The 16,707-nt window shown below is 47.0% G+C and overlaps 1 protein-coding gene across 1 annotated transcript; it reads right to left on the bottom strand.

Moving 5' to 3' along the window:
* Positions 1-5,027: 5,027 nt before the first annotated feature.
* On the bottom strand, positions 5,028-16,166 carry hopx (HOP homeobox). Its single transcript, XM_033021546.1, has 3 exons — positions 16,058-16,166; positions 12,741-12,923; positions 5,028-5,489 (listed from the first exon to the last, which is right to left on the bottom strand). Exons 2-3 carry the CDS (start codon positions 12,897-12,899, stop codon positions 5,412-5,414), a joined length of 237 nt encoding a protein of 78 aa, XP_032877437.1. The 5' UTR covers positions 12,900-12,923; positions 16,058-16,166; the 3' UTR covers positions 5,028-5,411.
* Between the last annotated feature and the right edge of the window lie 541 nt (positions 16,167-16,707).

Genomic DNA, 16,707 nt, shown 5'->3' with positions numbered 1-16,707 from the left:
GTCAAGTTCTTTTACCTGTTTTGATAAGTTGCCTCCAAATAGTAATATTGGTGGTTTGGAGGTTCCAGGTTTGCATAGGCCTGCAAATTAGGGTCTAAAGCCGGTTGGATGGCACTTCTTCCTAATGCTGTTTACTCGTATTGGTAGTTGCAAAATAAAGCCAGTGCATCCTGGTGATTTTGTGTCATGTCTTTTTCGTTTATTGTGCGGGCGAAAACCGTAATTCCCGCTGTTAGGACTTTCAGAACTTTCTGTAGTTTCAAGTCCCTGGCTCTGATTGAGGCTCCGACATGTTTTCAAATACACTGGTTGACACTGGGAACATTCAGTGTTTTGCAGTTCCCTGGTGGTAAGTGTCTTGCTGTGGTGTCCAATAATGCCTTTCCTTATAGCTGGTTGAATGACAAGTAGTCGATACTTGCAGCTATTTTAGGTTCCAGATTTTGGCCAGTTTGGTCGGGTTGAATAAACTGGGACACCATATCCAATAGGTTTTCTTGCACCCCATGTGCACTAGGGGTATGTTCTGCACCCCTCTTCAGGGTCAGCCCAGAATTGACCCCCTGTACTCCCCTCTGATGAGGGAGAAATACTGTGCAGCCCTACAAGAGGTACTGCTGTAGGACTTACTAGCTGCCCACGGTGACTAGTCTCCATCTCCCGGAGCCTGTCACTTTGGAGTATTTGCTCCAACAGCCGCTCCAACTGGCTCCAATGCTCTCGGGCACTGGCCACTCGCGGCTGCTCCAGTTCCTGCAGCCGCTCCAACCGGCTCCAATGCTCACGGGCGCTGGCCGTCGCGGCTGCTCCTGAAGTCGCTCCTGCTTCAGTTCCTGCAGCCGCTCCAACCGGCTCCAATGCTCACGGGCACTGGCCGTCGCGGCTGCTCCTGAAGTCGCTCCTGCTCCAGTTCCTGCAGCCGCTCCAACCGGCTCCAATGCTCACGGGCACTGGCCGTCGCGGCTGCTCTTGTTCCCCGCTCCCAGCCGCTCCAACCGGCTCCAATGCTCTCGGGCACTGGCCGCTCGCGGCTGCTCCTGAAGCCGCTCCAACCGGCCCCAATGCTCATGGGCACTGGCCGCTCGCGGTTATTCAGAGTTGGACTCATCGGAGTCAACGACTCTGTTAGTTTTTTGCTTCCCTCTACCGCCCGGCCGTGGCCGGTGCGGGAGCGAAGTCGGGCACAGCTGTTCCCATTTCGGGAGATTGCCGTGCCGTTGGCTGCTGCTGCTGGCTGCCCGCAACTCCGCGGTTCTCCCCCGCCAGCTTTTTCGCAGCCTTCGTGGATCTGGTCCATGTCTCAACCTGTAAGGTAAGTGGAAGGAACGCAGAGTCTCCTTACCTGCTGTTCCCGGCTTTCAAATTCTGCCGCTAAGGGGAACGTCGTTCCCCCTGCTGTGACTCGTTGCAATGCGTGTAGCGATATGACACGTATGCGTCCTGGCGGGGTTCTTCACGTAGTCACTCACGTGACTCTGAAGTAAAATTCGGTATTCACCTCCCCTCTCACACCTGTTCCTATTTCACCTGACTTTACTCTCTTATCCCTTCTTGAACTTTCCGTCCCATTAATTCAGATGTCTTTCGTAACTTTACCTGTACTCTCTTTCCCTTTTATTCCATCCTTATACTTCCAATTTGTCAATCCCTCCCCCCTGCTATTTAGTTTAAACCCACACGTGTAGCCCTAGCAAACCTGCCTGCCAGAATGTTGGTCCCCCTCCAGTTAAGGTGCAACCCGTCCCTTTTGTACAGGTCACCCCTACCCCAGAAGAGATCCCAATGGTCTATAAATGGAAATCTCTGCTCCGTGCACCAGTTGCTCAGCCACACATTCAGATCCCCTATCTCCTTGTTCCTGCCCTCACCAACACTCGGTATTGGAAGCAAACCAGAGATAACCACCCTTGAGATCCTGTTTTTCAGCCTTCTTCCTAAATCTCTAAACTCACGTTGCGGAACCACCTTCCTCTTCTTCCCGACGCCGTTTGTGCCGACATGCACAACTGCTCTCCGGCTGCTCCCTTTCCTCCTCGAGGATGCTCAGCAAACGGTCCGAGACATCTTGGAACCTGGCACCAGGGAGGCAACACACCATCCTCGAGTCTTGCCTGTTGCCACAGAATCTCCTGTCCGTACCTCTCAATGTTGAGTCACCTACCACTACAGCGTTACCTGATATACCTCTCCGGTTGAGCCACAGCGCCAGGGTTTGATTGAAAGACCTGCCCGCCACTTGGACTGGAAGTGTCGTCCGCCCCAACAGCTTCCAAGAGGGTATACCTGTTTTCACCAGGTACAGCCACCGGGGTCTCCTGCACTCCACACTCACTTCCCTTCCTCATCATCACCCACCTTCGCTCTTCTAGTATCCTTGGTGTAACAATGTAATTGTAGGTCCTGTCCAGGAAGCTCTCATTTTCCTGGATGATCCTGAACTCATCCAGCTGCTGCTCCAGTTTCCTAACACAGTCTTTCAGGAGCTGCACCTGGACATAATTTCCACATGTGTAGTTGTATAGATGTTCTATTGACTTCCGAAAGAGGCGATGGGATCATGGAGTTTTGCCAAACATGCAGACAGCAAATGGACAACAAGTTCCACAGTTCTTTTATTGTTTCTCTCTTGTGATCTCACTTTCCCTAGCCAACAATGGGCTTACCAGGCACTGCCCTGCCCAAGGTCATTTGTCTCCAGTCTTGGTTGGTCCTGGTTTTTTCTCACCTCCGATGCTTCACCCTCCCCCCCCCCCCCTTCCTCCCTCCCCACCTACTTTTAATCTGAGGAAGGGTCCTGTCCCGAAACATCACCCATCCTTTTTCTCCAGAGATGCTGCCTGACCAGTTGAGTTACTCCAGCACTTGTGTCTATCCTTGGTTATAAACAAACATTTGCATTTCCTTGTTGCTGTATAGTGGAATGATTGTTCGCTCCACGTCTGCCACCAGCTAGCAGCTGTCAATCATAACCTGACCAGGGTGGTCAAGGGCTAACTCCCCACAACTGCACACCCTTGTGTTCGATTCACATAGGGGCACTTTACTCATAAAAATATACATACAGGCCATTCAAACAATCTGTCTACATTGCTATTTACCCCCCAAAGCAGCAAATTATTATAACCTCAATTACCCAACTGGATCCCATTCAGTCCCTCATCCTATTCCACCCAATGCACACATTTATTCAATTCCTCTTCACTTTTTCAAACCCTTGTCTTCTTGAATGTTGGCAGTAAAATCTGGAATATTGGAAGCAAATCACATCCCCAAACACTAGGTATGTTACAAAACTTACCTTTAGCGGCGCTGCAGTTCTGCCGCTGCCCATGTGCGTGACTTAGGCGCCTTTGAGAGGGGGGCAGGTTTAAAACGCGATTTTCTCTAGGGTATTGAAATCGATGTTGATCAACCTGCCTAGTTGCTGATGAAAAATCGCTGCGAGGTTCGTTCGCTACAGCTATTTTAAAACTAAATTGGGTTATTTAATTGTTATAGTAGTTTATAAAATCACCCTCTAGAGCCGCGAACCCCGACAACGGAACGAATCTTATGTCAATGAGATTTAAAAGTCATGTTTTATTGTGAATTCTTGTGTGAATGTTCTTTGGACACTTAGGCTATTTAAAAATGTTAATCTTTCCTTAAGAAATGGATAGATGTTTAGATCTAGCAATTGAATTTTGGAATTAGCTACAATTGGGTAACTAACTAATTATATGCTTTAATTTCAGGTCATCCAAGTAAGATTGTTTAATATTTGTTTCAGAATGCTTCAATCTATAACTGAACATTTCTTTCAGTTCTCTTAATTTTTAATAAAGTTATGGGCATTTCACTGTCCTCGATCACAGCTTTTGAGTTAAGTCAATGGAAAATCAATAGGGAACAAGATGCTAATTTCCAAGTATGAAAATGGCCATAACTTTTTTAATACTTAAGATATGAAAGTGAATTAGGTGTCAAATTAAACTTATCTTTATGCTTTATCAGATGGGATAAATTGCAGACTTGATTTTTAAAATCTCAAAATTTTGTAACATTGCTACAAACACCAAGGAATTTCTCATGTCCCAAATTCAAAATCTCACTGTTTTTCCAATCATTCTGAAACCCAAACCCAGACGGATGGGGCATAGACAGAGGACACCAGACACAGGTGATTACCAGCCTTCTTTACCATAATTTGCCCCCATACACCCACATTAAGTCTCACTTCCATAGGAGCTGCTGTGGCAAAGGTGGAGAGAATTTTAAGCAGCAACATGGAGGAATTGTCTGGTGTAGAAGATTTCCACAAGCCCTGTACAGTAGATTCCTATTCTAATCAAAAGCTGCAGCAAGTAAGAATTTAATTGTTCATTTCTCCATGCATCTGGCAATTAAACACTCTTGCTTCGCTAATCAAACCAAAAAAGGACATACTGTAAAGAAACTGCAAATGCTGGTTTGCAAAACAAAAGGCACAAAGTGCTGGAGTAACTCAGTGGGTCAGGCAGCATCTCTGAAGAACATGAATAGGCGATGTTTCAGGTCGGAACTGAAGAACTGTCCAGACCTGAAATGTCCCCTTTCCTTGTTCTCCAGAAATGCTGCCTGACCCACTGAGTTACTCCAGCACTTTGTGCCTTTTTTTTTGCAAACCAGCATTTGCAGTTTCTTGTGCCAAAATTCAACCATTGCGCCTCGCAGCAAGACCCAGCTCCAAGATCCATAATGATTCACTCCTCTGCTGAAGCAGACCTTGGAGCCTGAAAACAAGAGATGGGAAAGAGCAAGAACATGCATTGATCCTTAACAGAATGCATCCTCTCTACTTGACAGAATGCATCCTCTCTAACACCGGCAATAATTACTTGCTGAAGCCTTTATTCGCAGTTCACGTTTGAACTTATTCACTCACAATTGCAAAAGTAGCAAGTGCCTCATGAGCTTTATTTCCCCAAGGCAGACCTCACAGGTTCCACCACCCACAGGAAATCCCTTGCAAGTTTTGCGGCCAGCTATTTCTGAAACTTGTCAGTGGCTTAGGAATTGAAAATAGCAGATGTTTTTATTTAGGCAAGAATGAAAGGTTTACAACACTTTGTTTTTAATTATATATTACATAATGGGAGACAGGTCTCCCAGATAAATGATTTAATTGCACTTAAACCCCATCATCTCCTTGATCCAAGCAATAACATTGCAAAACAGTAATTAGCATATAATTCCAAATGATTACTTATACCAGAATGAGACTCAGATGATTCAAAACACACTTTTAAATAAACCAAACTTAATGAGACAGCATTCTGTTCACACCCTAGTCTGGGAGACACAAGCGTTGAGCAGTGGTGGCCAAAGGGGCGGTGAAATTAGTTGCATTGTAGAACTGTTCCATTTTGATGCTTCTGGCTGGGTTTTTCTGTTTAGTCTTTGACAGAGGTACTCTCTGGTGGAAATCCTTCTGATTGCCTCCACTTCGCATTACGCTGCTTGAACCATAGCTAAGAGATACAAAAATAGTGACAAGGACATGGTTGTCAATTAATAACAATGATCCAATTAACAAATGGTGTGGAATTTTAAACATGACATTTGAACACATGACAACACAACATCTACAATGATTGCAAAACTAATCCAATCTGCACAATCAAAATTCCTTGTATGCCAAATGGATTTATGAGCATATTAATATCAGGCTCAATTTCATGGAGAAGAATATTTATTATTCAAAATTAGAGAAATATATTCTGATACTGTAGAATTGATTGGGTTGTGGCTTTGGCCGAGACTAAGGGCTGATGGGGTTAAACAGGAAGTAAGCAGGATGTGAAGGAACACAAAATTGCTGGGGAAACTCAGCGGGTGCAGCAGCATCTATGGAGCGAAGGAAATAGGCGACGTTTCGGGCCGAAACCCTTCTTCAGACTGATGGGGGGGTGGGGGGGGGGGAGAAAGAAGGAAAAGGGGAGGAGGAGGAGGAGCCCGAGGGCGGGCGGATGGGAGGGTGGGAGGAGACAGCTAGAGGCTAAGGAAGGGGAGGAGACAGCAAGGGCTAGCAAAATTGGGAGAATTCAATGTTAATGCCATACGGACGCAAGGTCCCCAGACGGAATATGAGGTGCTGTTCCTCCAATTTCCGCTGTTGCTCACTCTGGCAATGGAGGAGACCCAGGACAGAGAGGTCGGATTGGGAATGGGAGGGGGAGTTGAAGTGCTGAGCCACCGGGAGTTCAGGTACGTTATTGCGGACTGAGCGGAGGTGTTCGGCGAAACGATCGCCCAACCTACGCTTGGTCTCCCCGATATAAATCAGCTGACATCTAGAGCAGCGGATGCAGTAGATGAGGTTGGAGGAGATACAGGTGAACCTTTGTCGCACCTGGAACGACTGTCTTACCTGTTGACAGGGAGGAGATGAAACTAGTGCAGAAAGACCTGAGGGTGAGACTGAGACAGAGCAAGGATGACTACAGGATGAAGCTGGAGAGGAAACTTCAGCAGAACAACATGAGGGATGTGTGGAGCGGGATGAAAAGCATTACGGGCTACAAGAAGACCAGTGGCCTGGGGAGGGAACGCAAAGAGGACTGGGCTAATGAGCTAAACCTGTTTTTTAATAGATTTGATGGTGGGGCCTCTGCCCACCCTCCCCACTGCACCCCGACAGTCTCTCCCCCTCAATCCCCCTGGTCCACTTCCTCTGTCCATTCTTTGTCGTGTTGACCATGACGGCTGAGCAGGTGATGAAGGAGCTGAGTAGAATCCGTCCAGGCAAAGCAATGGGTCCCGATGGTGTCTGCCCCAGGGTACTCAAGGTGTGTGCCAGCCAGTTGTGCGGAGTACTCCAGCATATCTTCAACCTGAGCCTGAGCCTGGAGAGGGTTTCTGTGATGTTGAAGACATCCTGCTTAGTTCCTGGACCAAAGAGGACGTGCCCCAGCTCCTCTAATGACTACAGGCGCTGACTTGACACATCATAAAGTCCCTGGAGAGGCTGGTGCTCACTCACCTGCGACCCCTGGTTAAACCCTACCTGGACCCCCTGCTGTTCACATACCAAACAAGTTCAAGTTCAAGTTCAAGTGAGTTTATTGTCATGTGTCCCTGTATAGGACAATGAAATTCTTGCTTTGCTTAAGCACACAGAAAATAGTAGGCATTTACTACAAAACAGATAAATGTGTCCATATACCATGATATAAATATATACACACATGAATAAATAAACTGGTAGTGCAAATAACAGAAAGTGGTTGCTAATAATCAGAGTTTTGTCCGAGATGGGGTTGAGGACGCCATCATCCACCTGCTCCATCATTCGTATGCTCACCTGGATAAGCCAGGAAGCATTGTGAGAGTCATGTTTTTTTACTTCTCCAGTGCTTTGAACACCATCCGGCCGGCACTCCTAGGGAGCAAACTAACAAAGATGTAGGTGGATGCTCTATTGGTGTCCTGGATCACCAACTACCTGACTGGACGACCACAATATGTCAGGCTACAGAACTGTGTCTCGGACATGGTAGTGAGCGACACAGGGTCCCCACAGGGGACGGTCCTCTCTCCCTTCCTGTTCACCATCGACACCTCGGACTTCAGATATAACTCGGACTCCTGCCACCTGCAATTGTGGGCTGCATCAATGAGGGTAGGGAAGCTGAATACAGAGGTGTAGTCAACGATTTTGTTGAGTTGAGTGGGCTGAATCACCTGCAGCTCAACGCGGACAAGACTAAGGAGTTAATGGTGGACCTTAGGAGGAGAGGAACACCCCTGTCCCCTGTCTTCATCAATGGTGTGGATGTGCAGTTTACCAGGGAGTATACATTTCTGGGAGTGTTCCTGGACAGCAAACTGGAGTGGTCCAGGAACGCTGAGGCCCTGTACAAGAAGGGACAGTGCCGGCTGTAACTTTTGGAAGACTCCATTCCTTCAACGTATGCAGTAAGATGTGGCAGATGTTCTATCAATCGGTGGTAGAAACATAGAAACTAGGTGCAGGAGAAGTCGTATCGTAAAAGTGCACCCTGGGACACCACCAGAGCTAGTTTAAGCAAACTCCACCTAGTTAGACTTTTCTGAACATCAATTACGGCTGCCGTTCACTGCTCCAAGATTTTCAATACAACCACATCTTCCTTTACAAATATAGAAATCCATTAGGGGGCCTTTTTTCCAACTCAGGTCTCTCAAGATGTGAATTTTGTGCACACACCCATCTTGGGGAATTTCAGGCATACAACTATTCCAACTATTCAATCATTTTCCATCCAGAAATATAGACACTGTATTGTCACATAGCATGGAAACAGGCCCTTTGGCCAATTCATCCACAGCAAGGTAAATGCTTCATCTAAGATAGTTCTATTTGCCCACATCTGGCCCATATTCCACTAAACCTTTCCTAGCCATGTCAAGTCAAGTTTATTTTTCACATACACATACGAGATGTGCAGTGAAATGAAAGTGGCAATGCTCGCGGACTTTTGTGCAAAAGACAAACAAGCAAACAAACTATAAACACAATCATAACTCACATATACCTTTACATAATAAATAATGGAAGGAAAAACGTTCAGTAGAGTTAGTCCCTGGTGAGATAGACGTTTACAGTCCAAATGGCCTCTGGGAAGAAACTCCTTCTCAACCTCTCCATTCTCACCGCATGGCAACGGAGGCGTTTGCCTGACCGTAGCAGCTGGAACAGTCCGTTGCAGGGGTGGAAGGGGTCTCTCATGATATTGTTGGCTCTGGAGTTGCACCTCCTGATGTATAGTTCCTGCAGGGGGGCAAGTGAAGTTCCCATAGTGCGTTCGGCCGAACGCACTACTCTCTGCAGAGCCTTCTTGTCCTTGGCAGAGCAATTCCCAAACCAGATGGTAATGTTCCCGGACAAGATGCTTTCCACCGCCGCTGCGTAGAAGCACTGGAGGATCCTCGGAGACACTCTGAATTTCCTCAATTGCCTGAGGTGGTAAAGGTGCTGCCTTGCCTTACTCACGAGTGCTGAGGCGTGTGATGCCCATGTCATATCCTCGGAGATGTGGACTCCCAGATATTTAAAACAGTTCACCCTATCCACAGGATCCCCATTTATCCTCAATGGAGTGTACGTCCTCGGATGATGTGCCCTCCTAAAGTCCATAATCAGCTCCTTCATTTTTTTGATGTTCAAGAGGAGGCTGTTATCCTGGCACCAGAGTGCTAGACCAGCCACCTCCTCCCGGTAGGCCTTCTCGTCGTTGTCTGAGATCAGGCCCACCACCACAGTGTCATCAGCAAACTTAATTATTGAGTTGGAGCTGAACCTAGCCACACAGTCATGTGTGTACAGGGAGTACAATAGGGGGCTGAGGACGCAACCCTGGGGCGATCCTGTGCTCAGGGTGAGGGACTTCGATGTATTCCCTCCCATCTTGACTACCTGGGGCCTGGCGGTGAGAAAGTTCCAATTCCATTAGCTTCCCGGCCAGTCTGGTGGGGACTATCGTGTTGAAGGCTGAACTGTAGTCTATGAACAGCATCCTCACGTAGCCCCCCTTCTGGCTGTCCAGATGGGAGAGAGCGGTGTGCAAGACCTGGGAGACCGCATCGTCCGTGGATCTGTTCGGACGGTATGCGAACTGCAACGGGTCCATGTTCCGAGGGAGCATTTCATGACTACCGAGGTAAGGGCCACTGGACTGTAGTCATTCAGACAGGCTGGGGAGGCATTTTTTGGTACCGGTACAATGATGGATTTTTTGAAGTAGGCAGGGACCACGGACTTGTCCAGGGAGAGGTTGAATAATGTAGTGAGCACTGGAGCTAGCTGCGTAGCACAGGGCTTGAGTACTCGCCCCGAGATGCCATCGGGGCCTGCAGCTTTTCTCGTGTTCACCCGTGTCAGAGCCCTCCTCACGTCGTGCTCAGACAGCGAGAATGTGTGCACATTCCTCCCTTCAGCTTCGGTAGCCAGCCCGCTGGCGGTATTGTCGATAGTCGGCAGACCTGAGGTGGTGTTGCCCCTCTCGAAACGAGCGTAAAAGGAGTTCAGGTCATCAGCTAGGGAGGTGCCGGCACTTGCGGATGAGGGAGGGGTGCTCCCATAGTTGGTTACAATCCGTAACCCCTGCCACAGGCTTCTGGTGTCCTGCTGCTCCATCTGTAACTCCATCTTGTCTCTGTACCTCCTCTTTGCGTCCTTCACCACCCTTCGCAGTCGGTAGGACTCTGCCTTGTAGACGTCCATGTTTCCTGATGCCAGGCCCGAGTTGTAGGCAGCGGTGCGAGCATTCAGGGACACACGGACAGACCTGTCTACCCAGGGTTTTTGGGTTTGGAAAGGTGCTTACCCTTACTGTGGGGACGATGTTGTCGGTTATTGTTGCGATGAAGTCCGTGACTGCTTCCGCGAACTCACTGACGTCACTGGAACTTGCTTCGAACATATTCCAGTCGACATCACTCAGTGCATCTTGCAGCATGGCCTCTGACTGGTCGGACCACCGCTTTACGTCCCTCGTCTCTACCGCTTCCCGAACTATCCTCTGTTTATACTCCGGCAACAGGAAAATGGCAGCGTGGTCAGATTTTCCTAGGGGAGGGAGTGAAACGGCCTTGTAGCCTTTCCTGAACGGCGTGTAGCAGTGGTCCAAAGTTCGCTCTCCCCTGGTGGCACACGTGATGTGTTGGTAGAAGTTCGGCATGACCTTCTTGAGATTTGATTTATTAAAATCTCCAGCCACCACCTGTATAAATGTCTTTCAAATGCAGTTGTAGTACTTGCGTCAAATGCCTCATCTGGCAGCTCATTCCATATATCCACTATTCCAAAAAAGAAACCCTAATATTGACAAATGAAAAATTCCAGGGCAAGTACACACTTGATCTGCTTCCTGTGACATACTCTCCCCACTGATGGCAAAATCCATATTCTGCAGACACCAACAGATAATTGTGGACACAGCCCAGCCCATCACACAAACCAACCTCCCTTCCAATGACTCCATCTACACTTCACATTGTCTCTGGAGTCCATCAGCATAATCTAGGAAGAATCTCACCCCAGTCACTCCATCTTCTCTCATCAGATGAGAGGTACAGAAATGTGAAAAGGCACACCTCCAGATACAGAGACAGTTTCGTGCCACATGTTATCAGGCAACTGAACCATCCTACCAACAACTAGCGGTCCTGAGCTACTATCTAGCTCATTGAACACCCTCGGACTATCTATAATCATACTTTATCTTGCACTGTGTGGACGGCTCAATTGTAATCATGTTTAGTCTTTCCACTGACTGGTTAGCACGCAACAAAAAAGCTTAACACTATGCATGTGACAATTAACTAAACTAAACTTAATGGCAAAGGAGCTACCCATCAATGAGGAAAGGGAGTACAAAAATCAAATGCCCTAGCCTTTGTGAAATTGAAAAGGCAACAACCAGAGAATAAGGATCAGAAATATAACACAAAATAGTCTGAGATAGATACAAAATGCTGGGAGTAACTCAGCGGCTCAGGCAGAATCTCTGGAGAAAAGGGTCTTCTCCAGGAAATGCTGCCTGACCCGCTGAGTTACCCCAACACTTTGTGTCTAACTTTGATATAAACCAGCATCTGCAGTTCCTTACTACTACAAAATAGATTTGTAGACCCAAAGCAAGAAATCTTGGAAAACTTGAAGCATCTTTAGAGGGTAACATCTTAGGGAAAACAACAGCTGACATTAACCCACAAAAGGAGATTTGAGGAGGCCCAAGGAACTGCAGATGCTGGAATCTTGAACAAAACACAAAGTGCTGCAGCAACTCAGCGGGCCAGGCAGCATCGATGGAGGAATTGAACAGGCGACGTACATTCACCGGGGAAAGGAGGCTTAAGGGTTTAAAGCGGTACGTTAAAATGGACAGGATAAAGCTAGAAGGATTTCCAGAGTTTAGGGTCTTGACTGATAGGAGCACGGTTATCAAACGGAAGAGCAAATGTGGGCGAGGAACGGGGTCGGAATTAGAGGGCAAAGGGTATTTTGGAAAATTAAAGTAATAGAGATGACAGAAATAGGATTAGAGATCAAGGTGACCGCTTTATGTTCAGAATGCCATTTAACAGGGCGGGGAATAGGGACAATTCCCCGTGTAACCGAGCTGGATAACTCGGCACACCGAGTCCATGCCAACCATCGATCATCTATGTTACACCACTTTACCATTCACTCCCTGTACATTAGGGGCAATTTGCAGAGGCCAATTAATTAACCTACAACCCCGCACGTCTTTGGGATGTGGGAGGAAAAAGGAGCACCCGTTAGAAACCCAAGTGGTGCCCAAAGGGAGAACATGCGAACTCCACACAGACAGCACCCAGAGTCGGGATCGAACCAGGCCGCTGGCGCTGTGAGGCAGCAACTCTACCAGCTGCACCAATAGGCTCTACCTCCTGCGCCTTCAGAGATAGACACAAAATGCTGGAGTAACTCAGCGGGACATGCAGCATCTCTGGAGAGTAGGAATGTGATGTTTCGGGTCGAGACCCTTCTTCAGACTCTAGAGACCTTCATTCCGCGTTACCTGGGCATGAGCTCTAAAGGCGAGCCCCTGATGTAGTCACAGCCGTATGAAGAAGGGTCTCGACACGAAACGTCGCCCATTTCCTTTACTCTAGAGATGCCGCCTGACCCACTGAGTTTCTCCAGCATTTTGTGTCTATCTTCGGTGTAAACTGGCATCTGCAGCTCCTTCCCACACAGTATGAATTTCACCTACCGCTGTCGCCTCCTCCGTCAGCCCGCACTCGGCCGAGATCAACATCAGTGACGAGGCGTCAGGCTGCCTCCTTCGGGCAAAATTATCTTCCAGCAGTTGTATCTGATCTTCTTTCAAAGTTGCCAGAGGGTCGCACTTGCCGACTGTTCCACGATGCATCGCCCCGGGTTCCAGCGCGGTCGCCTACTGGAGAAACAGAGAGAAACACAGAGAGAGAGACACACACACACACACAGGCAGAGAGGGGATGGGCTGTGATGAGGCTTATTTTTTAATGATCCTGAAACATAATGCCACCCCCTTCAAATAAAAACACCGCCCGCTTCTGACTACACATGACTAACGATTCTCACGCACTGGTGAAATTGACGTGAGTTGGTCCAAAAACGACACCTTTTTTGCTCCTGAATTGCCACGGCCACGCTGTAATTACAGTTACAATCACCAAAGTTCCGCCGTTTAATTCAGCAATTACTCAAAGCGTAGTCTGGTGACCTGCAAACGCGCACCCTGTGAGAGCATGCGTCACCTCCACTGCTGTTTATACACTACATGGAAACAAGAGTAAACCACGAGCCTTGCCCAGATCTTACATCGGGGTAACCCGCCCTCGCTGGAGGTTGCTAGGATCTATGCAAACCCGAAGCCAAGAATTGGAGCCTACGAGTTTCCCGCAGTTATTCCCAGATCTCTTTGGTTACCGAGCGCTCTAAATGTTTCCCTGTAGAACTTCCATCCAACAACAGCGAGAGAAACGGATACCGAGGGAAAACAGTAGTGGGGGTGAACTTTGGAGGTAATGCTTATGACATATTGAATCTGGCCCAAAACAAACGGCACGGAACAAGTGTCAGTTCACTTGAACATTATCCTGTTCTTGGAATCAAACAATGACACTGTAATCTGATAAAGACTCTCATTTCAATAGAGCCTTTCACCAGTTCAGGATGTTCCCAACCACTTTCCCACCAATCAAGTACGTCTGAAGCATAGACACAGTTGCCAGTGTTAATGCTTCATTCTCATTGTTCAGCAACAGAACGAAAATGCTTTTAAATTCTATTGACTTGCCTCATTTAAATGTCCCCTGTCACCTTCCATTTGGCCCACGCCACTCATTGCCTGCAGTCCCTGAAATTTTGGGTAAATATAGAAAATGCGAGAAACACTCAGGCAGTATTTGCCGGAAAATATATTTTGTATATCTTCCATTCATTTCTCCTAAAGTACTGTATACCTCACATTCCCCTCTCCCCTGACTGTCAGTCGGAAGAACGGTCTCGACCTGAAACTTTACCCATTCCTTTTCTCCAGAGATGCTGCCTGACCGTCTGAGTTACTCCAGCTCTGCCTTGGGTTTAAGCCAGCATCTGCAGTTCCTGCCTACATGTTAACTCAATTTCTCTTTCCACAGATCTGCTCAGGTTGATTGGTATCTATGTCAATGATTTCGATAAGAATGTTCATGGCATGATTAACAAGTTTACAGATGACACAAAAGTGAGTGATATTGCAGATAGTGCATCTGTAGAAGTATGTTGGAGTATTCGGTGATATGATAAATTTCTAAGTAAGCAGAGGCATTGGCGTGCCTTTGTGATGATTACGTCTATATGCTGGGCCCAGGACAGGTCATCAGACATGTTAATGTCCAGCAACTTGAAGCTGCTATCTTTTGCCACTGTTATCCCAGCACTGGAGACTGGCAAATAGTACCTGGATTTCACATTGAGTGAGAGGTTATTGTTGTGACATCACTTAACCAGATATAAACCAGCATCTGCAGTTCCTTCTTATTAAATATTTGTAACGGTGAATTATACCTGCTATTTTCTCCAACAGCTTTTCAAATTGCAGGTTTATGCTGTGTTGAGTTTTGATTAGATTTACGTTAAATCTGTGGCAGGGCTTGCGTGCTGTTACTTTGTACAAGGGGACATCAGGCGGCACAAGTCGTACAGCACATCACTTCCAGATGAGCTCAACGATTTTTATGCATGCTTTGAAAGAGAGAACAATGGCACATCTCCATGAGACCCCAAGGCCCTTGACGATGCTGTGATCTCAGTCTGAGACAGTCTGGCATCTTTCCAGTGGGCACACCTGACCAAGTGTTAAAGGTCTACCTGGACCATCGTCAAACTCAGCTGAGACAAAGTCAAACTCTCGATTGTGTGTTCTGAGGTTCCAACGTGCTTCCAAGGACCATTTATCGTACTGGTGCCCGAGAAGAGCATGGTGACCTGCCACAATGACTACCATCAGGAAGTGCTTACATCCCCTGTAATGGAGTACTTCAAAACTTTGATTTAGGGTACAAATCAACTCCCATCTCACAAATGACATGGATTCACTTCAATCTGCCTATCAAGACAATAGATTGTTAGCAGGTGCTATTTCATTGTTTCTCCTCTGGACCTTCTGGATAACACAAACACATACATCAGGCTGCTGTCCACCGTAGCTGGTTCAGGATTCAACACAATCATTCCCTCCAAAAACATATCCAAGATCCAATACCTTGTCCTCTGCAATTGGATCCATACTTCCTCATCTGCAGATCTCAATTAATGAGGATCAGTGGAAGTTGTTTTGTTGCATGCTATCCAGTGATCAAAAAGACTATACATGATTACAATCTAGCCAATGCGGGATAAAGGGTATAACCTTTAGTGTAGAATAAAGTCCATTAAAGTCTGAATAAAGATAGTCCAAAGGTCTCCAATGAGGTAGTAGAAAGGTGAACACGACTCTCTAGTTGGCGAGAGGACAGTTCAGTTGCCTGACAACAGCTGGGAAGAAACTGTCCCTGAATCTATACCCATGACTGTGTGGCTAAATCAGTCTTTAGACTTCAGACTTTGGAAATACAGGGCAGAAACAGGCCCTTCGGCCCGCCGAGTCCTTGCCGACTAGCGTCCATCCCATACACTAGCACTATCCTACACACTTTACATTTTTTACTGAAGTCAATTAACCTACAAATCTTTCCATGTTGTATGACTCTATGACTCTATATCCATAAATAGCAGAAGGAGCAATGCCATTTGACAAACTAAGCACACACCCGTCCCGTCCAGCACCACCCACCCACTATAGAAGAGAGTTCAGTTCCCAATCTGAGCTCATCAGTCTCTTCAGTACTCACTACACTGGAATGGTGTCACCTCATCTGTGATCACGGGGAACTATCTAAGACCGATCTTCGCACAAAGATGCTGGAATCTGAAGAACATTCCTTGGCAATACCAGATCGTATGCTTTTCCTGAATGCACTGACAAAAAGCAATGAATATTATGAAAATCAAAGTACTTACCACTGCTAGCTCATCTGAAAAATGTGCTGCTTCAAATTCCACCTGGTTGGTTTGTTTCTGACCAAGCTTATGGTGAACGTCGGCTGCAAACAAGGAAATGCAAACACAGACATTTACATAGATTGCTTTGTGGTAAAACAGGCTGTGCAGGGTGGGTGTGGACCATTTCACAATGATAAACATTCTTGAACACTTCTCAATGTGAGAGATGTTCATGCAGCTCTCAGCAGCTGGGGCAATGTGATAATCAATGGCTGATCTGCTGCCCAAGTTGTGGGGTTTATTACATCGCTGATACCAGGGAACGTGATCAATTTAGGCACAAGGAAACACAGGTGCTGGTTTACCCAAACAATGCTGGTTTACCAAAACAATAACTCAGTGGGCCAGGCAGCATCTCTGGAGATAGACCCAAAGTGCTGGAGTAACTCAGTGGGTCAGGCAGCGTCTGAAGAAAAACGATAGGTGACGTTTTGGTTCAGGACCCTCCTTTAGACCTTTTTTGTCCAGCGAGGCTGCCTGGTCCGTTGAGTTACTTCAGCACATTGTGTCACTTTGGTATAAGCCAACATCTGCAGTTCTTTGTTTCATAACCTCTGGAGAACATGGATAGGGGATATTTCTGGTTGAGACTCTTCTTCAGAATGATT

This window comes from Amblyraja radiata, chromosome 1, assembly GCF_010909765.2.
Source record: "Amblyraja radiata isolate CabotCenter1 chromosome 1, sAmbRad1.1.pri, whole genome shotgun sequence".
Taxonomy (NCBI): domain Eukaryota; kingdom Metazoa; phylum Chordata; class Chondrichthyes; order Rajiformes; family Rajidae; genus Amblyraja; species Amblyraja radiata.
This window is presented reverse-complemented; position numbering and strand designations above follow the sequence as displayed.